The following is a 22,200-nucleotide window of genomic DNA, read 5'->3' as shown; positions in this document are numbered from 1 at the left end:
GGAGCAGTTCTGCCCAACTGTCTCCTTTCCACAACTTTATCATCAATCTCTTTATTAACAGCTCCGCTGCAGTCAGAAAACGCAAACAAGGAGCAATTTTCATGCCAGACTTCTGGGAAGCGCACAGCGCCAGGTCCCACACGGTGTGAAAGCGTGTAGGGGTTGTTCTGCCGAGGGAGAGACAGTCTCCACGAGGAACAAGCACAAGGCTGGGACATTTTACATTCTCATACTAAAACGCATCTACCCACTTTCTTACGCCTAAAATCTGAAAAGAACCCAAATATTCACACGTGTGTGTGCGTGGCGATTGAAGAGGGGCACAGCAGTGGCACAAGATCATTTTACTCTCCAGAGATGACTGTATTATTTTGCATTTCCATAAAATGTATCATATCCCCTGAAAATATGACATTAGACATGAGAAAACATACAAGGCTGAGATAAATGTCTGCAATGACCTGAAACCCATAAAACTGAAATTTTTGAATTATTCAAAATACATATTTTCGGATTGAAATCTGTTGGTCAAAACATAGCATCTTACAAATTAATGAAAGGAAATGCTTCTAAAAAGCTTGCAAAGAATTTGTAAGAGGCTTAAATCTTTTTTTAATTGGGTCATAATCACATGACTAATATGAAATTTAAAACATCCAAGTGAAGTAAAAACTGAGTATACTGTCTAGATAGTTCCAAATACTGAGATGCATGGTACTTAGAGTGATACTTTATCATTGTAACTGTTAATTACATTACACTCAGCCCAAGACTTAAACCCACTATAGGGCAGAATCTACCTTTAATGGGTTTCCCTTTAATCTGTTTTGTATTTCAATCTATTGATGCGATTGTTTCAAAATTATTCCGTATCTGTAAGTAAAACAAATTTTTATGTTTTTAAAGATTCTGATACTGTACAACTGAATTTACACTGTTCTAAATAATGCATTTTGCTGTAGTGTGTCTTAGGTAAACTGTCTTAGAGCTGTGATGTCTGTGCTCAGATGGAAAAGGACCTGCTAAGACCAAAGCGGTAGTGTTAAGTTGAAGGCCAGGGTGAATCAGCTCTGGGGCTTCTAGACCTCAGTTTATTCTACAATGTGAAACAAAACCAACACACCCTTAGGCTTTCCCTGGTCAATGCTGGGACCCATAAGATGGACTGTGGAGGGTTTAGCATAAATCCATTCTCCCCACTAATAAACAAAAACAACACATAAACAAAAACTCTAAGCTGGGTGGCAAGGAGGAGACTATTTTTGATTAAAGGCATTATCCTGTACCTTAGAAATATCATAGCAAAAAATATAAAGCTTTGATTGGAGCACACACACAGACTGTTCTGTTCTTCATTTCACCTACTAGTGAAATTTAAAGATACCCAAAACAGGAAAAAAGTGTCTTATTTACATTATGTTAAAGTATTAATATTTTCAACATTAACATTTTAAATATTAGGTGGTTAAACTCTATAAACTCTAAACAATACTGTGCCCTTTGTAGATATGATTTTTAGCTATTTGAAAACGTGAAGTATTTAAAAAGATGATAACTGGAGAATAAAGTACAATTAGTCACAACCCTTCACGAAACGAATGTGAGCTTTCTGAAATGTGAACTTGAGCACAGCCTCAATTCTACCCTTTCAAGGAAAGTCCTGTGAATTGGCGGGGGGGGGGGGGGTGAGGAAAGGAACAATGCACTTAAAGTTCCATACCTTTCAACAAATATGTGTATGGTTTGATCAGCTGCAATGATGTTCCCAGAACATTAAGACAAAAGCATGTCTCTAAGGAAGAAAAGCAGAAGTTTAAATGACTTCCCAAGTATATGAAATCACTTCTAGAATTAAGTACATACAATCACTTCCAAAATACATGGCTCAGAAATATTGATGCCATCTTTCTTGGTGCCAATAAAGCTATATAAAATGTCACAAGAATTTTTAAACTGATGAGTACGGAGAAAGGATGAATAAACTGATTCTACAAATGAGAAACAGATATCACACAGAATTAAACAGACCACTTCTCTCTATATGACTGAAGGTCATGTTTATTACAGAACACGCTTAGTATTTCACTTGCCAAGTTCAGGTCTGCATTGAGACAGCATCCATTTGTGATTTTGGTTTGAAGAAAAGCTAACAGAAGAGAAACAGAGTGGAGAATTAAAAAAAAAAAAGCAAAACATACAATTCAGGCTAAAAGGCAACTAATTTTCCTTGTACTATTCTTTTATTAGAATTAAAATAGGCAAAAGTATAACCAAAGGATTGTTCAATGCCTTTTTAGGTAAACAGTTTATCTTTTTGTTTAAATGCACTGAAGTGCACTAACAGTTAATATTTCCAGGGCTTGGTCTACAAGTTTGTGTGTATTAATGATTTATCTTTTCATATATCAATTACTACTTGGAGCTGCTGATCATTTATTGCCACCTTGAGTGCAGCCAGAATTAATACTACGCAGAGCTCTAAAACATTCTTCTGTGTGGAGAAAAAAAGAGGTGTTAATTAGAAAAATACAAACTTTATTCCAGAATATACCCAAAGCCACAAAACACAACTTTCAATTATCATTTTACTAATTCAGCAAGATCCATGAAATGCCAAAAGTCTATGTGGGTGATAAAACTCAGAAAGTTGTGATATTCATTCCCATGTTTAGGTGTGTCTGTCAAAGTAGAGGAAGTATGGCAAGCTCTATTCTGCAGGTGTTAACAATGGCGTCAAGGGTAATTTTTACAATATTTTCCCTTTTACTGAATAGTCCCAAAAGTTAAATGTTATTTTAATAAAAGGTTATTCTATTCTACATTGCAGTCATATATTTTTACATATAGTAAAGGTATTAGAATTTGGAATTTCAGGAATGAAAATATGCAGAATTGCACGTCCCTTGAAATAACCTAACATAAGGAGGTCCATCCCTCCATTCAAAGCATTTAAGATAACCATACTCAAAAGCTGGCCATCACATGCATACAGAGCAGTTCATTCCTAACCCATAGTTAAGTATGTTGACCATTTAAGGGTTTAAGAAATGTAGAATCTGATTTGCGTTTTAGTAAAACGAGAAACATAGGATCCTAAATTCACTGAAAAACAACAGTGCCACCTGCTGACATTGGAGATAAAGCACCAACTGCTTTGAAAACCACCAGCTCTGTAAAGGAAGCACATCAACAGTACACTGTCTACATGCACGGAATAAATACAAAGAAAAGATACACTGTCTATATAAACAGAATAAATATTTTGGAGGGTGGGTCAGTTAAAAGTTAATTATTAAGTACTACATTCATGTTTTCCTCCCTAATGATCAATTATATGAAAAACAAATACCCGATTATGTGAGATATCAATTAACACTAGGCTGTTGCTAACGGCACAATTAACCAGATATAGATCTCTTCTAAACGTAACCAAAGTAAACTCTTCCGCAAATCTTCACGTAGAGCTATAAATTACAAGTAGAAATAATAATATCACTGAAAAAAACAAAAACAGTCAAAAGAAACCAGTCAACCGTGGGATTGTGCTGTTTTTTTTTTTTTATTGTGTTTTCAATGGAGAAATACATCATCTGTTTACAAAATAGCTCTTGAAAAATACAAGGAGTACAGACACTATAAAACAAAGCAAACTCCAGTCACGAGACACTACGCACATCATGCGAAAGCAACAGTCTGATCTCCAGGTTATGAAACTAGAATTAAAAAGTCACTACACAGAAAAGGTCCAAGTTCCCAGCTTGGCAAAACTCGGGTGCAGTTACATGAAACATTTAATAAACTGAATTCTTTTTCCCCAATGTGTAAACAAAATGACAAGACTAAATCTGTGCCTGGCAATTTCAATCTAACTCTGAAGCTACACAGAACACACAGACACCTTGTAGACTTCACCTGTTAGTCTGACCATCTTTTCTTCTTAGGTGGTAGGAGGAAGGGCAAGGTGACTGTGCAGAGCAAAGATGTGGGAAGTAGAAATACTGTATACTAGACATTACAAAGTATGGTGAAAAGAAAGCCTCAATTAATGCATAGCCTAAGGGGGAAAAGACTACACTCCAACTTCGGAAAATTAATTTAGAAGGATAGGGGAAGAGTTTAAGTAATTGCAGTTTAACATGAAAAATGCACGTGTGATAGAATGGAGCACAATGGAGGATTCATAAAACATGCTTATCAGAAAAATCTGTTAGGTTTGCTTTGTCCAGATTAAGAAAGAATAACTAAGCTTATCAACATCTGGCATCCCTCATATTCTGTAAAGATGAATGCTCTGCTGCTTAATTATGTGGAATTATTTATTGATAGGATAAAACAAAACAAAAAAAGGAGTAGAGAGCTGACTAGATGTCAAGTGCTTGCTAGAAATGATTTTTAAATGTTTCTACATGTAAAATTTACTGACAAATTTTGGTCAACCATTTAAAAATAAAAATTTGTTTAAAATTCTTGGAGAAAATGCCTTTTTGCCCACATGTTGAAAATTGAAAATCAACTTTACTATAGACAGGAGTTCTGTGGAGTGTACAAAATTCCTCATATTTAGAGATCGAATGGCCGTCCAAGATAGATATCATGTTTCACAGGCATTATTTTTAGTCACCCTAAAATTTCAGCCATGGGACCAAAATTTAGTGTTCTGTGCCATGTGGCCACAGGGTCACTGGTTTCACACCGTGGCTTAAGAAAATACTGGCATTTTGTTTTTTATGAAAGAAGTCCTACCTTATGCATACAAGCAAAAAGGGGAAAAGAAAAAGAACGGGGAGGGAGCGAAACCTTTGTTTCAAAGACAAGATATTGAAGGCAAAAGAATATGGAGCTTTAACAAGCTCAAAGAAAAATATTCGTTGGCTGATCACTGATTTGTATGCACTCTAAACAATTCTATAAATAAAACCAATATAGCATTTCTTAATCATGACCCCATCAAAATGAAGTATCTCCTAATTATTCTTTCAATGTCAAATATATACCCTAGAGTTGACATTTCATTTTTAAAGGTTACAGCTACCTCATAAGGACTGAACTAGATGTACTCTTATCCTTTCTCTGAAGTATAACAGTACACCACTGCACAATGGCATCCAATTTGAAGACTAATGGTAAAGGAAATTCTTCAGGAAAAAATGAAAATCCATCAAGCTGAAAATCTAAAATTAGTTCTACTTTCTAATTAAAAAAAAAATACATAAAAGTGCATCATCAGAATAAGGAATTCTTATGCCAGTTTGTATTGCAAATTTTCCAAACAATGCAGCAAACATAAACCCAGTCCAGATGTCAATTATGAATACAAATATAGCTTGAGGTTTTTTTTTTTTTTTTTTTTTTTAAAGGCAGTAATTTTTTGAAATAGTTAATGCAACTGTTGCTAACACAATAATAATAGTACTCCTGGCTTCACATACTAACCTGGACTTCCGATCAAGTGCTGATTAGCCCAGTAAGGGAGGTCACAAAAAAAACCTAAATCCATTTTCAGTCATGTCTAGTCTTGTACCCTCCATTCTCCTTTTTTAGCATTTGAAGACAACAGGTTGAGTTGGCAGATATTGTTTATGGACCCCTGAGGTTGTTTTTACCGATTCAATCTCAGTTTTATTGAATTCTTGATAACAGGAATAGGATTTGCAGGGAGAGCAGGGATATCAGAAAGGTCTGTACTGGATGTTTTCTGAGAATAAAAGCAAAGAACACAACATTGTTCAAAGTACTATAACTTGACAATGAGATTTACTTGCCACTGCTTTACTTCCTAAGAAATGGATAAGACCTTATCATAACTATTAAAAATTTAAAGAAAAACACTCTAAAATGTTTTCAAAATGGAGTGTAAATAAACATGCCTATTACTATGAAATTGTTCTAACACTCGTAGAAATTTTCAAATAAGTAGCAATACTTTAGTAATATTTTAGCAAATATACAAAAACGAATTTCAAATACAGCTTTAATAAACACACTCCCCCAACAACCATCTATAACAGACTTATTAAGTTCATGCTAAGTTATGTTCACTTGTAATAACACTAAGAGCTGCAATATTAACTGGCACTGGAGCACCCCCATGTGGGAGAATACTTAAAGTTCACCTGACACCCAGCAGCAGCAGCAGCAGTTAACAGTAGTGAATGTATTATTTTCTGACCCTGTCAATTAAAAATTAAATCTACACAACTGAGCAATAATTTGATTATTCAAAGTTTAGGGAGGTTTTATTATGTTAAAAACAATTAAATCACAAAGCTTTCTTTAACATCCAAAACCATAGAGATGGCATTTTTAAGTGTTTTATTATGGAAAATTCCAAACATACACAAAAATAGAGCATTATATAACAAATGCCTATGTATTCGTTATCCAACTTCATCAACTGTCAAATCAAAGCCAATCCACAGTCCTCCCACCTTCACTCCCAGATTATTCCGAAGCAAATCCCAGAGATCCTATCATTTCATCTGTAAATATTTCAAGTTTATCTCAAAACAAGGATTCATTGTTAGACACAGTCACAATATTATAATCACCTCCCCAGAAATAAATATGCCCCTTATATCACCAAATATAGGGATGTATTTTTTAAAAACTTTTTAAATCAATATGATCATTCCTCTTATATTATATAACTGGGTGATTTTTCTCTCAATGGCTCTAGGGATCTTTTCATTAGAAAGAAAATTCTAATTCCTTATAAAAATATCTAAAAGGCAAACACCCACGGGTACAAATCATGATAGCAATGAAGTCAATAAGACAAACTATGAAAATAGTTCCCTAGAGATTAATGTGGCAAACCAAAAGGCATGCAATTACAACCCCAGAACTTAAGTTTGACAAACAAGTTGGTCCATGTATCAGTATCAAGCACAACACTTCCTAATGTCGTTGGGAGTTACTCCACCCCACAAAATTTTTATTAGATAAAGGCTATGAAAATAAAAGACATTTCAGAAAGTAGTCATAATATTTATATCCCTAGGGACTATGAATGTTAACAGCCAGCAAAAACACGTTGTAAAACGATCACATTAAAATAACTCTGAACCACAAAGCAGCACAGTATCACTGTATCATCAGTTCAGCAGCATCACTGGGCAGCAGCTGTCATCTCAGTTATTTTGTAGAGGTTAACCAGTTTAATGTCTACTTAAAGAAAGTATTTACTTTATGTCAGAGTTTGACCAGACTCTGGAGTATATTCAATTTGAAAGGATTCAAGAAGAAAACAATCATTTCACAAACAAAATGAAGGTTCACAAATCAATGAAAAGAGTCCAGGTGCCTACTGTATGCAAGGGACTGTCACAAGTAGAATTTCTAGGACAAATGAAAAAATAATTTTAAAGAACTATGGATTACACTAAATTAATAATTGAAAATCGGACGTGAAAAGTGAGGCAGAAGAAGCACATTTTGAAAATTAAAAGGTATTTTTAAAAAAATTCATGAAGAATGGTTTTTAAGTTCTAATTTAAATTTCACTCTCTGACCTATAAACAAAACCTCTACGTGAAGACTACACATTGTGCAGTGAGGATTTAAATGATTTGCAATATCAAATAATATGTAAGGGGATGAGTTAGCATCTTGACAGTTCAAAAGAACGGCTCCATCATATCCAGTGCTCCACCTTTGAATACAATAAATACATTTGCAGGCTAGCAATTAACTTTCACAAAGATAACTTTATTAAACTTCTGTATATGCTCATTTTCATTCATTATACAACACTAATCTTAACAACATTTATAAAATTCTCCTTGCTTTTTGCACTCAGTACCTGAGAGGCCAACAGAGAAGCCGCTGTCTGAATGGTTTCTGATTGAGTTGTACTTGTCTCTGTATCAAGTTGTTCCTGTGAGACAAAGAGGACGGGGGAGGAGAGAGACTTAAAAAAGGATAAAAGAACATAACTGGGTTTGGTGGCTAATAAAAAAGACAAATTGGAAGACAGGAGGGATCAAGAGAAAGATGTGACTACATTACAAAATCATCTATCATCATCAAAGGGTTAATCATCAAAAAAAGCCTCGTAGGTTACTTAACCATTTCAGATACACATAAATTTCTATTTGCCTGCTTAAACCTTATAAGGCATGGTCAAAATATCTCATGACTTTCCAACCAACTCCAACTTGGACGTTGTAAACAAGCACTAATTAAAGACACGTACGTGCATATTATAAAACGTTGCCCAGACAATAATTAACAGAATATAAACCCAAGCTCAGCTTTAGCTATGTGAAAAAAATAAAACCCATTCAGTATTATTAAATAAAATTACCCAGAAGCACAAAAACTGCTCCCAGGCCTTTAATTAAAAGTAGAAAATGTCTCTAAAACATTTCTCCTTCCTTTTGGTTTCTCTTCCCCTTCTCAATAACCAATGCACTGATTCTACTCTAAGAATCATCAGAAAATACAGGGCAAACTGTTGTCATTCCACTGCTCTAAACTTTTTTAAAGCAGTGCCCCAAAATAATACATATACACACACACAAATGAAAATAAACATACAAAAATTTGAATTTCTATAAAACTATATAATAATAAAACAATGAAATACCAAATTTCTCCTATGAAATTGAAAAGGGTAAACAGTGTACTAGAAATGGAAGACTGCAGTCTCTCTGAAGCACAACTTAGCAATACATATTAAGTTTTAAAAGCATCTATTTGTACCAGTAATTCCTCTTTCATTAATTTATCCTAATAAAATAAACATAAACAGATGGCAGGTATTTAGCTACAGCCAACATTACAGTAGAAAAGGGCAACTTCCTTTTTTAACAGAAACAACTGCTAACAATAGGGAACTGGTTGAATAAAATACGGTAACAGCCTTAAGACAGCATTCTATGCAGCTATTAGTAATATTTGTCGATTATGCAATGGCATGAACAATTTTTCTTGGTTTACAGAGTGAATAAAGATTTGAGAGCAAAACGCACTGGTATATATGCACACACAAAATCTATAAAGACACCAGAAGAATACTTGCTAAAATATCTATCATGGAAATCAGGATAATTTGGGGAAAGGAGGAAGATTTCCAATTTTTCTACAACAAGGAGAAAAAAGTTAAAAGTCTTCAGTACATTTCAGTTTCTGAAAAAATGACGTTCAAAGTCTAATACTTTGGCTAAACCAATCTTTCCCACCCCATTTACCTTGATTCAAGCCCCTTGCGCCACAGCTTCTAGCCAGAACTGTGTGCCAAAAACTGGTTCTCTAAATATACCACACTCTCACCCCAATAGTGAGATAAACTTCTCATCCTGTCCTACCCCAAATCCTATGTCTTCCTTCTATGAAGCCTTTGCTAATTCTGCAGTCTTGCCTCTCGCCACCCCCACCATCTTCAATTACTTCTTCTCTGATAACGTAATTAGCCACGTCCACCTCTTATCTTCTCTACTTAAATGTAAGTTCCATTAAAAACAGGAGCATCTTACTCATCACTCTACTCCATTTAGTATCCACCAGATAACCCCGCATCTAGCAGGACCTCATACACTTGAGGAATTAAATGTCAGTGCTATAAATTAACATTAAAAAGGGACAAACACTTCTCTAAAAACAGTACTGAAAACCTAAAACCTATAGAACGAAATACAGTGCAACATTATAAAGACATTTCTATCACATCTTCTGTACTCTTAATTGTGTATGTATTCCAAGGCTAAATTAGTATACCTTCGTTTCTGTTTTATCATGTCCACTCAAAGCAAGACAGTTAGCATCTTCACTTGTTTCATCCTGTTTTTAAAAAAAAAAGCTTTATTCTCTAAAATGAAAATTTAGATTATTTGCCAATCAATGCTTTAATTTATAAAAATTTTTAAAGTATAAAAATAATTAACCTGTAAGATCGATCAAGTATGTCCTTAAAATAGGTTACTGGTTCACTTAAAATTTTTTTTTCATGTTAACCAATTTGGCTTCAGTTTCTACCAAAATTTTTAAAAAGAACACGAGGAAAACTGTTATTGTTGATCATCACCACCTGAAGTATATTCCCCAAACCACTAAGTTCATAAAATATTTTTTGTAAGGAAGAGAAAAAAAAGAGTTCCTTGATCAAACAACTTAGGAACTTGGAATAGTATCACCCCCTTTCTGGGAGATGCACACACATCAGCACATAAAAGGTTCTGAGAAGTTCTAGAAAGAATCTTCTCTGTAACTTTCCTGAACTTAACCACAGAATCCCCCTGGCTTAGTAAGTCTTACTAACATCCTGAAGGAGGTCTGAAAAATGTTCTCCTCAGGTCTTATTTTTCTGATTTATTATAATGCTATTTAAAACAAACAACATATTTTTTTGGTAAAGAGGGGAAATGGGAAACCAAAAATGGTTATACTTTCCCATTCCTGCAGTGACTTGCAATAAACATCACTTTCTTAAGAAAAACAATTTTGGCACTAATTTCTCTGCTCTCTTTACTAGGCAGAACTAAAATTTAATTTTAAATGTGGCTTTAAAACAAGACATAGAAACCACGGCTAACCTACAGAGTAGAAAAGATTTAACACCAATATCAACCAATTCCCGTAAGAACTTTATTTGTATCCTGCAAACATACAAACTTAAGAAATAGTAACGTAAGTTACAACTGGGCAAATTTCAATACCGACTGGATATGTGACACTATGGAATCATTATTAATATCGGTACATATACTGATCGGTGTATATATACACCGATCAGTGTATGTACCGATATATATATCACACACAAATATATATGGTGATAATATACTGTAGATGTGTTTTTGAAATATTTATGGTTGAAATGACATGCCTGGGATTTGCTTCATAACAATGGGAAAGGGAGTAGATTTATAGATGAAAGAAGACTGGCCTTGAGTTGTTAACCATTAAAGCTAAGTGATATAAATGTAACTTGTTCATTACAATTTTGTACATGTTTGAAATATGCCATAATTTTAAATATATATATACATATAGCATCATTTAGCCATATAATTCAGGTGACAAGGCAAACTTTTTTTCTATTTTTATTTTACATTTCTACCATCTATATGTATTTGAAAAGCTTTAGTATGTGATAAAAATTAAGTAGAACGAAAGTACTTGACAATACCTGAAACTCTCCTATCTATATACATGTTAGTATATTATTGAGTAGGACCAGTGTTTCTTTCTGGTTTACTAAAATTTCTAATACCAAGTACTCATTAACAGAGAATGAATGACCCAGTAGGAGACCTTCAAAATCAGAATATTTGTAATAATCTTCTTCAACTTTAGCACCATGAGATTTAGGCCTGGGTTCTAATCCTGGCTCTGACTTTAATTAGCTTTATAAACAGGAAAGCTATTGAACCTCAAGTTCTCCTGGGAAAGGAGGAGATTAGTCTATGAGATAACCTAAAATCCTAAGATCCCTTCCATATCTTAAAATTCTATTTTTGTTAGTCAACTCCATGGAGCTGCCATAAGCAGGACTCAAACTGTGAGAAAATACATAGCACAGAAAATTACTGGGGGCAGGGAGCGGGGAGTGATGAACCTATATTTTTAAAGATACTTAAGAAACATGAATCAAGGATCTTAATTTACTTACAGATTTGAACAAATAAAAACTATTAAAAAAAAAAATCAATGACATAATCAGGGACATTTGAGCCCTGACTAGATATTTGATATTAATGAATTGTTCATTTTTTTAAGCGGGTTTACTTTGTTTATACTTTTCTCTTTGTAATTATTATCTTTTAGATACATGATTTTAAAAATACTAAGGAAATGATATGACTGAAGTCTGGATTTTGCATCTAAATAATGCAAGTACAGGGGAAATGGAAAGGAAAAATAATTAAGGGTATAGTGGCTGAATTCACTATACCTGAAATTGCATGATGGGTACATGAAATGATTCTCTTGTGCCTATTTAAATTTTTCTGTACTAAGTTAAAAAATCCTATATTCCTATTGCCTCTCTAAACTAGACATGAAACATGAGTGTTTTCTACCAAGGTAAGTGCAAACGAAATTACAAGCATTGTACTGATATACATTTTGGAACTCTCACAGGGTAAGGAATGAAGCCATTAACATTAAGGAAACAGAATGACAGGTATCTAGAGTTATGCTTACATACACCTTGCTAAGGCAAAAAGAAATGTGAATTCTGAAATGCTCTGACAACTCCCAACAAATATCAATAAACAGAAAGTGGCGTTAGACCAAAACTACATTCTTAGGTTGCTGTACAACACAATCATGTAGAACGGGGGCTTTTAATAAAAGATTACTAGGCCTGGAGAGTCTGATTCAGTGTATCTGGAGGAGGCCCTAAAATCCGTATTTTAAAAAACAAAAACAAAACAACAAACCCTGAAAAACTAATTCTGATGTACAACTGAGGTTGAAAATCACTGCCTTAAGAGATAGTTACAGAGACAAATGTATTTCAGAATACATGGTGTAAGATATGATATACTATGCCCATTTTTCATTCTCACTTAGCATCATCAGAGTGACAAAATTCATTAAATTATTCATGTTTAGTTAACAGTGACTGTTTCCAAAAAAATCTAAAACAAAAGGATTCAGAATAAGCTAGGAGTAATACTTACAAAGACAATAATCTTTCACTATTAAAAATCAAAACACTTTATAAGATACCTAGTTTTTTCCACCATTCTAAAGAAACTTTCATGTAATGTATAAGTTCCTAAATAAAAAGTTATCAACCAAAATTCACAACAAAATTGGTGTTTTTTGGGCTAACATCTCTTGGACATTGGTGAAAGTTTAATTAATAGAAAAACACAATGAGAGTGACTCCAGGGAACAATGAAAGTGTGTTATAAGGCTACTTCTATTTTAAGACAAACATCAAAATCAGTGTACACTTTTAATGGTTTTCCTAAAACTATCTGAGACTTAGACAAGGTAAACCAGCCACTATAAAAAGTGGAAGTATTGTTAGAAAATTTCCTGAAGGGTTGGAGGATATAATCGTTCAAGGTACCAAAACTAATCTGACTTCGCAGCTTATGGTCAGTCATTCAAAAAGAATTCCCTGAGAACCTCTCATATTCAGTGACCCCGTAATACCAAGTACAGTGTAGAAGCTCCAAAACTCCACCTGGATCAAAGAAGCAAAAAACTGTGTCCAAAGGGGCCACCAAAGAATTGGTACGCATGAAAGATACAGTTATGAGAGAATAATAAATTAAGATGAGATGTAAATCCATGCTAAGTTGTGTTACAGCCTAGACATGCTATAGAAATTTAAACAAGAAACACAGCTTTATGAAAGAGTTAGACACTGAAAAGAGTAGAAAAGGGTGAAAAGAACTATGGTACTAAAGCACTACCTAAAAATAATCTAAAGGCTTTCCTCCATGCTGCCTCTCAACTTGGGCTCACAAAGGTTTTCTTCCACTGGATTTTAAATCAGGTAAGGTGGTATTTCCCATGGCTAACTAATATATAGATACCTCTTCTGTTTTGGTTTTCTTGGGACTCTCCTCTTTATGAGGTGAGGATGTCCTCTTGACTCCTACTATAGGATTAGGTGTCTTTGTTGCTGCATTTCCTGAAGGTCTTGGTGGTGGGTTTACCAGACGTGTTGAAGAAACAACTCTGGAGACCGTAGGCTTTGGTGGTGATGAAATGGCTGGTTGTGTGGCAGTTTGAGGAATGCTTTCACTCGATGTACCTAAGTAGTAAGTACATAAATACATAAAAGTTAAATCATATCAACATCAAGTTACAAGTAAAGCTTTTTTATTTTATTCATAAGTTTACAGGTAAATAATAAAATGGTATTAAAAAACTGAATTCAAGCTACTTAACAAAGCCATCTTTCAAAATGAAGGCTACAACCAAATACAATGCAAGTATTTTCAAATCTGTCAATCTCCTTACCCCCTGAGCTTTCACTGGAATTTACTTGTGGCACAGAAACTTCAGTAGCCTGTATGTTGGTCACAGATGCTGCTGTTACAGCTGGAGCAGGACTGTTTCTGCTAAAAATGGGGAAAAAATTAAAAAGTGAAAAAAGCAAAGAGAGATGTATAAAATTCAATAATAAAATGTAGTATGTGCAGAAGTTATTCTCTAAAGTAAAAGATTCTTTAGTTTTACTTCTCATACGTATATATACATCAGTAACTAACTTTATTTCATAAAATATAATCAACAATCAAAAGTACAAAAACATTCTAAAGCAGTGCTAGTCAACAGAACTTCCTATAACTATGACCTATATCTACGCTACCCAATATGGTGGCCACTATACAGATGTAGCTACTCTACACTTGAAATAGAACTAGTGGGAAATGGAATGTTTAATTTCATTTAATATTAATTAAGTTTAAACTGCCGCATGTGGCTAATGACTAACATATTTGACAGAACAGCTAAAAAAAAATCTGTTCTTATTTGACTTGGGGTAACTGACTTAAATGATTTGGGGTATAAGAAAATATGATCAAAAGCTGTAAAGAAGAAAATGGTCTGAGAATTAGAAATAAGTTTCTGCATACAAAACGTAAAGGTTCATGAAACCCTAAAAGCCCATCCAGTGGCCCAGACAAACAACAAAGGATCTCAAAACCCAACCCCTCCTTCAATGTTCTGGATCCCACTCACTCCTGCCATCTCAGGAAACTCAAATCACCCCTCCTTCACTGTCCTATCTATTCAACTTTTCTGTCTCAAATAAATCCTATACATTAGCGTTTAAATAATCTCATTTTTATTATCTCCTGAAAGAAAACAGCGAAAAGTCCTCTGTGGTTATTCAGTCTCCTTCAACTACAGCTTATTCAACTCCAACTGTTGAATGATGATGCCATGAAAAGGTGGGCAAAACTAGAGGACTTAGATTTTTGGTGCATACATGACATTCACAAAGCTCCACAGAGCTCTGGAGCTCACTGGTATATGGAAGTAAATGAGATCAAGAGAGTGGGTGATACCACACCCCCAAGAATACAAAGAAGGCATAAAGGACTGACGAGAGAGCCCTGAAAGGCACAAACATCTAACGATTAAACAGAAAAGAAGAACTGGTCAGAGAACAACCACAGATTCAGGAGAAAACCTGAAATAGCAAAGCAGCTAGTACATAATAAATACTCAGTATTTGTTGAGCAAATACACGACTATTTTACATTCATGTGCACAAACTCAAAAGTACAGAAAGGCTTTTATACAACTCCCAAAATTCTTATTAAAATTTTTGCTTCTTCACTCAAAAAAAGATGATGAAACCATTAAAAATAAAAATCTGGAAGTTAATGCTGTACAAATGAAGAATTGTTTTAAAACTACAAGATTTAGGGGCCACGTTGATGCCTAAAGCCTTCAGGTTATGTATGACTGGTCTAAAAACACATCACACATTCAAAGCCCAAGAGAAGAAAACTAAATCCATCATCTACCGCACCTCGGCACGTTCTATTTCATACGAATCCAAAGATTCATCCCAACCTTCATCTTTGCCATTGGTTACACTTTAACAATCTAATTTTTAAAACTGCTTTTTTCAAAACATTAAAATATAACATGCATTCATAAAAGTGTTCATGGTTTAAGTATCAACTCATTGAACAAAGGGATGGGCATAGCCGTCACAATGTAAAATAATAGCAGTACCCCCAGAATCTACAATAAACAGCTCCCTTTGAAAATACGGTAGTAATATCCATTAAAAAATAAATCTGCAATGATAACACTATAAAGATTTATGGAAGTTAAAGATAAACATGGCTTTTTGTGTTTTAATTTTTGCCAACATAGCCATGTTTTTCTTTCGAAATAAAAATGTTTAGCTGCTTTAAATGTTCCTAAAAAGACACTTAATTCTTCAAAAGAAACTTCCACTAAAACCAGCCCACATAAATCTCCCCTTCTTTAGAAGATCCCTACTATTTTTCATAGATATTTTTCCCCTGCTACGCAGGGAATAAGCATCTCCAGGACAGAAAGGTGATCTTGTCCCTCTTGCCTGGTTCTCCTTAGCACACCCTATAGCTCACCACAGGCAGTAGGTATTTCAGCATACGGAACTGGAGGGGTTACTCACACAGCCACTCCGCTTCCGTCCCCTTCCTCCTTACCCCTGAGAGCCGCCAGAACTGTGCAGCGGGCTGGTCTTCGCAGCACCGGTCGGCGAAGGCACAGACATGCTGTTATCACTGTCCATAGACAGGTCAAGGCTGCTGTCATTCAGAGGGGTCAACCGGACACCTTCTGTTGAATGCTGCAAGTAATAACACATTTAATCAAATATACCTTTATTTTATCTAGACCTTTTAAACATAAACATCTTTTACCTAACTGATAAATGATTTCTCTAAAAAGCACAAATCAATATTTATGATAATCAGAAGTGTCATGCTGACTATAAAAGGTAAAGAGTTGGGACACACATACTTCCTGACCTCTAAGGATGCTCAACTTAACTACGGTTCTTCAGTGGGAGAAAAAGCGAGAAAAAAATGCTATAATAAACCTACACACTGAATGTAAGATACACTGCAAATTAAAAAGCACTTTAATATGAAAACACATGTATCTTAAATCAGAGGACTATTAATACATACACACACTCACATATATATTAGAAAAAAAGTCAATGGTAAAACACGATAGTAACAATGGTATCTCTGGCCAGTCGGATTAGAAGTAATTTTTTGTTTATAGATTTCAAATTGTTTTACAATGAAGATAAAAATGTATAATTTCTAAAAAAAATTATCATGTAGGTACAATGTAGTGCCACTCCGAGCTATTTGTATGAGTCTCTCAAAAGCAAGAGATTTCCAGTGCTCTATCTGCAACTTAGGATTTTAACATGGTACATTTAATAGTGTTAACTATCCTGTTAGAATAAAAGCAAAAATAATTTTCTGAAAACTAAACTTAATGACCACATATAAATCCTAATGTTGGTCCTGCTTCTTAAAAACCAAAGCACTCAAAAACAGCTATATAGTGCAGGAAAAACCAAAAGCTAAAAAACTATAAATGGTGCTATGGGATAAAAGTTGATTTCTAAATTGACCAAAGTTTCCGTTTTTGCAATCAATGCTATTATAACATCAAATTGATTTCTTCAGCTTTTTTTCCCAGAACACTTTTAGTTTCAAGTGTTTGCTTACCTACAAAACATTTTAATGGAAATAATTTGCATTATTAATAAAATCCCATACCCCGTATGTGTGTGTGTGTGTGTGTGTGTGTGCGTGCACGTGTACACCCACACTCCAATTCCCCAAAGGACAAGATAATCTAAATCTTTGAGTTAGCACTACAGAGACACCACCTGTGTACATAAATCAATATTAATCAAATGGGGAAGATGAGATTTGGGAGAAGGGAGAGGAGAGAAAGGAATGCCTTTTGCCTATGAAGTCAGCTGTAAAACCAGTTTTCTTAATATTGTAAAATAAGCATCTTTCCTATGCAAAAATGCTACCAATCTCACTCTCCACCAGACAAAAATTTGTTCAGTAAGTAAATTATACTCCATTTCACACAGTTACCTGCCTGACCAGGTGATCAAAATATAACCTGTGAAGTAACAGGCCACTGTTGGGGATGATCAGTGAACATGAAGGTTTTAACTGGTTGGTCTGAACACATAACCATCAAGCTGCTTTGCTTTGCCTCTGTGTCTATATCAAGTTTGGCACAAGAGACTTCAATGCCACAAAATCTTAAATATTCTATCAAAACTTTCTAATAAAAGACAAAGACAGAACATACTACAGAGAAATAAACACACATTCTTTGCATGCAGACTTAGGTCCAATTCACATCTCATAGTACATTACCCTGGGCAAGTGTTTGAATCACTCTGTTTCTTCTATAATAGAGACAATACCTACAGGTTGCTCTATCATTAAATATAGAATACACATCTTCTATACTGGTACAGTGCTTTGCAAATAGCAGTTAATAAAAGGAAACTATTAATAAGAGTGCAAAGAAAAGATCCATGGATCTAGATTCCTAGACACTTGTTTTCTTGTGAAAACAAGAAAGTGCTATTTTACTAGGGGAAACTTGGAAATAATCTAAATGACAGCAAATAGAGGACAGATGTAATCATACTGTAGCCATACAAAGAAATACTAAGCAGCCATTTAGTATCTGTAATATAACATAACTTGGATAAATGGTCACAATATCGAAAGCACCCAAAAAAGCAGGTCACAAAATGGTAGGTATCATTAAAAACCTCTCAAAAATACACATCTGTGGTTACATCTATGCACTGAATAGTCTGTATAGAAATAAACTAAAATGTTAAGAGTAGCAATTACTGGGTAGTGAGATTATAGTTAAACTCTATTTGATACATACAATTTTCGGACTAATCAATAAATTTTTGATCACTAATGATACTTTTTATAATCTAGAAGATTATATCTAGATAGATACTACCTTAAGTAATAGAATAAAAATTAAATTTACTTGAACTATACACTAGTTGTTCCAAATATCAATACTGCCACGTAAACAGGAGTTTTAAAGGGTAATCTGAATCAAAGGTTCAGGAAAACCTAATTATTTCATTTATAAATATTTCTATTTCACTAAAATGGCTAAGTTAAAGAACATAATCTAATTGTGCACATTCACTTCTAAAAACGCATAAAATGTTTATGTATTTTTGTATGTAGTAAATATATATGTAAGTACAGCTGTTTAAACCCATTAATAATGCAACACCAAGGGACAATCAGAAGACAAATATTTGACCTGACATTTTATTTTAAAAATAAAATTACTGAGACTTCCCTGGTGGCGCAGTGATTAAGAATCCACCTGCCAATGCGGGAGACACGGGTTCAAGCCCTGGTCCGGGAAGATCCCACATGCCGTGAAGCAACTAAGCCCGTGCGCCACAACTACTGAGCCTGCATTCTAGAGCCCGCAAGTCACAACTTCTGAGCCCACGTGCCACAACTACTGAAGCCCACGAGCCTAGAGCCCATGCTCCACAACAAAGAGAAGCCACCACAATAAGAAGCCTGTGCACTGCAATGAAGAGTAGCCCCTGCTTGCCGCAACTAGAGAAAGCCCGTGCGCAGCAACAAAGACCCAGCACAGCCAATAAATAAATAAATAAATAGATAGATAGATTTATTTATTTAAAAAAAATAAAAAATAAAAACTTTAAAAAATAAATAAAATTACTTAACAAAAGTTTATGTTAAGTTTATGACAAAAAATAGATTGCTCAATAAAAGTGTCACATTTTTGTCACTTTCTAGATTATCTGATAACTCATGAAACCATTAGGTTGAGAAGAGAATAACAAGTTAATCTGTATAAAGGCTTTAATGTAATATGTTACTTTAAAAAATGAAATATGCTTTTAAAAATTGGATTTTACACATTAAAAACAAGTACCTCTACCCTCATGTTATGAATAATGATGATGGTGATAATAACAAAAACAAATCTGAGCATTTAGTTTGTGCCAGGCACCCGTCTAAACTACCTCTTACAGGCACTGGCTCATTTTATCCTCACAAAATACATAACGAGGTAGGTAAAATTAGAATTGTGATTTTAAGGCAAATCAAGAACATGATATTTGTAATACAACTTGCCCAAGTCTCACAGCTAGGATGCAATGGAACCTGAACCTGAACCAGGTAGTCTACTGCAAAATCCTTGCCCTTGATTTAGCTACTTTTGTATCATAATATATTCTATGTTTTAAGAAACAAAACATTATGAAGTTATATTAACTTCATTCCTATCTTCCCAATCCCAGCCCCAGATGATGAACCATCATCACAGAATGCAGCAGTTCTCATGCTCTAATGCATACTGGTATTTCATATTCTATCTTAAAAAATATATTGTAAACTTTATATAAAAGTATCAAATGATATATATTTATCTGTACTTTTTAACCCAATACATTCATATATGTATCTCTAACTCATGTATTTTCACTGCTCTAAGTATTCCATTTTAAGAATAAGCCACTTTTTCGGGTTCAAGCCCTGGTCCGGGGAGATCCCACATGCCACGGAGCGACTAAGCCCATGCGCCACAACTACCGAGCCTGCGCTCTAGAGCCCGTGAGCCACAACTCCTGAAGCCCGGGCACCTAGAGCCCGTGCTCTGCAACAAGAGAAGCCACAGCAATGAGAAGCCCGTGCACCGCAACAAAGAGTAGCCCCTGCTCACCGCAACTAGAGAAAGCCCGCACAGAGCAACAAAGACCCAATGCAGCCAAAAATAAATAAATAAAATAAATAATTTTTTTTAAGTTATAAAAAATAAAGAATAAGCCACTTTTGAAACCACTTAAAGTAAAAATATAATGGTTATTTCTGTACTAAAATTTCAATAAAATTTCAAATTTACAAGTCCAAATAAGAAAATCATGGCTAATAAGTTATACAACAGGAAGCATCAACACCAGAACAACATACTTCAGGTTACCACTGTCAGTGATCTTATATCCAATAACTTTTAATTTTTAAATAATATACGTGTATAATCCTTATGAAAATAAAATGATTTTCATTTAAAAAGTCACACAACTTACTTGATCCACATATTACCTAATTTAACTTTCTTTACCTTTAAAAGGAAAGGAAATTACATACTGATGTGGGCTATTAAATGGATACCAATAAGAAATATTGAAAAGAGAATATAAATATATATAAAATAAGGATATGAAGCATCGCCACTAATCTGAAGTCTGAAGGAAGTGTGTGCAAGAAACCTGATTAGGAGCAAGGTTTCACATAATGGAATTTCTCCATGTAATAGGTTTTCAAAATGCTGTGATCTATTTCAAATATGACTTAACTGAGCCTAAATTCTGAAATATTGATAGGGTGGATACATAAAACATTATGTTAGTAATGCTTTTTTAAGTACTTTCTAAATTTACCTTTTTCTTTTTCTGAAGCACATGATTAGGCAGTAGTTGATGGAGTTGCTTTCTTCTTACATGCATTGCAGCAATTTTCATGTCCACCTCAAACATCTTGCTGTTTATTGCTTGCCTATAAACTATACAATTAGGAAATTGTTACAAGAAATAGAAACGTTCTCATAAAGGCAGTTAAACTCACCCAGGAGAAGCTATTCTAAAGTAGGGATCCGTTTTCCATCAGTATTGCCTATCTATAAAATTATCAGGTCAAAACCTATCTCACAAGTGCCTTTTACCACACGGTGTACATAACGAATAAAAACACATAGTATATTAACTCTTCCAGTGTAAAAGCTCTTAAAGTGATAAAAGAGTTAACTCCTTAAGAAATGACAGAACTGGAGAAAAGGGGTTTCTTAATTCATACTTATTTATGCTACCAGTATAATTTAAAATTCTAGCCCAAGTATGTAATAACAACCACAGCAAAACAACAAAGTGGAAAATTTCATTCACTCAGTCATACAACTATTTACTGGGCACCTATACTGTATATCACATGTTCTAGACATGGGGGATATAGTGGGAACTATATATAACCAAGAACTTCAGAGTCCACATTCTAGTGGAGAAACACAACAGAAAAAAGGGTAAAATCTATTTCATATCAGATCGGTGATAAGAGCTATGGAGAAAAAATTGAGTAGGGAAGATGACAGGAAGCTCAGCCTGGAAACTGAGATTACATTTGAGTGAAGACTCAAATGGACGTGAGTAAATAAACTGGGAGTACCTGGTGGAATCTACTCTAGGAAGAGCAAACATCAAGGACAAAAGGTCCTGAGCATGCCTGGGATGTTTGAGGAGTAACAAAAAGGCCATGGGGAGAAGGGAAAGTAGAAGATCCATAATCCCTTATCTGCAATTGTAAAATCCCAAAAGCTCCCCAAAATAGAAGTTTTTCCTAAGACTGGCACCAAACCTCAACTGGCAACAAACCCTGATTTGAACTATTTGTAGCTATTTAATCTCTCTACCTATACCTTATAGAAATATCTTACAGAAATGTTACTGCCTTTGACTACCAAATGTCGCTCCAGACCCCACTGGGAATATTATTTACTAACTTTGTTACCTTACTGGCCTCAAGACATATGGATAAAGGATTCCGAACTTATTAGTTTTATATATGTCTATATATTTCTTATTATCAATATAAGAAATGAGGTCAGAGACATAATAAGAAGACTAGATCACATAAAGGCTTGCAAACCACA

At 34.4% G+C, this 22,200-nt stretch overlaps 1 protein-coding gene across 8 annotated transcripts in view; it reads right to left on the bottom strand.

Moving 5' to 3' along the window:
- Positions 1-3,553: 3,553 nt before the first annotated feature.
- PAPOLA (poly(A) polymerase alpha) overlaps positions 3,554-22,200 on the bottom strand; it is a 58,898-nt gene continuing 40,251 nt past the window's right edge. For 3 of the 8 annotated variants that reach the window (XM_061181228.1, XM_061181230.1, XM_061181235.1), the window contains 7 exons: positions 20,939-21,060; positions 16,125-16,267; positions 13,927-14,027; positions 13,497-13,717; positions 9,718-9,780; positions 7,802-7,876; positions 3,554-5,695 (listed from right to left, as the gene is read on the bottom strand). In XM_061181228.1, coding sequence (XP_061037211.1) covers positions 5,600-5,695; positions 7,802-7,876; positions 9,718-9,780; positions 13,497-13,717; positions 13,927-14,027; positions 16,125-16,267; positions 20,939-21,060 — 821 coding nt within the window. In that variant the 3' untranslated portion in view covers positions 3,554-5,599. The remainder of the gene's footprint in view (positions 5,696-7,801; positions 7,877-9,717; positions 9,781-13,496; positions 13,718-13,926; positions 14,028-16,124; positions 16,268-20,938; positions 21,061-22,200) is intronic. The other 5 variants (XM_061181229.1, XM_061181231.1, XM_061181232.1 and 2 more) reach the window with 5 other exon arrangements.

This window comes from Eubalaena glacialis, chromosome 2, assembly GCF_028564815.1.
Source record: "Eubalaena glacialis isolate mEubGla1 chromosome 2, mEubGla1.1.hap2.+ XY, whole genome shotgun sequence".
NCBI lineage: Eukaryota > Metazoa > Chordata > Mammalia > Artiodactyla > Balaenidae > Eubalaena > Eubalaena glacialis.
The sequence above is the reverse complement of the archived record's forward strand: the minus strand, read 5'-3'. Positions and strand labels throughout refer to the sequence as shown.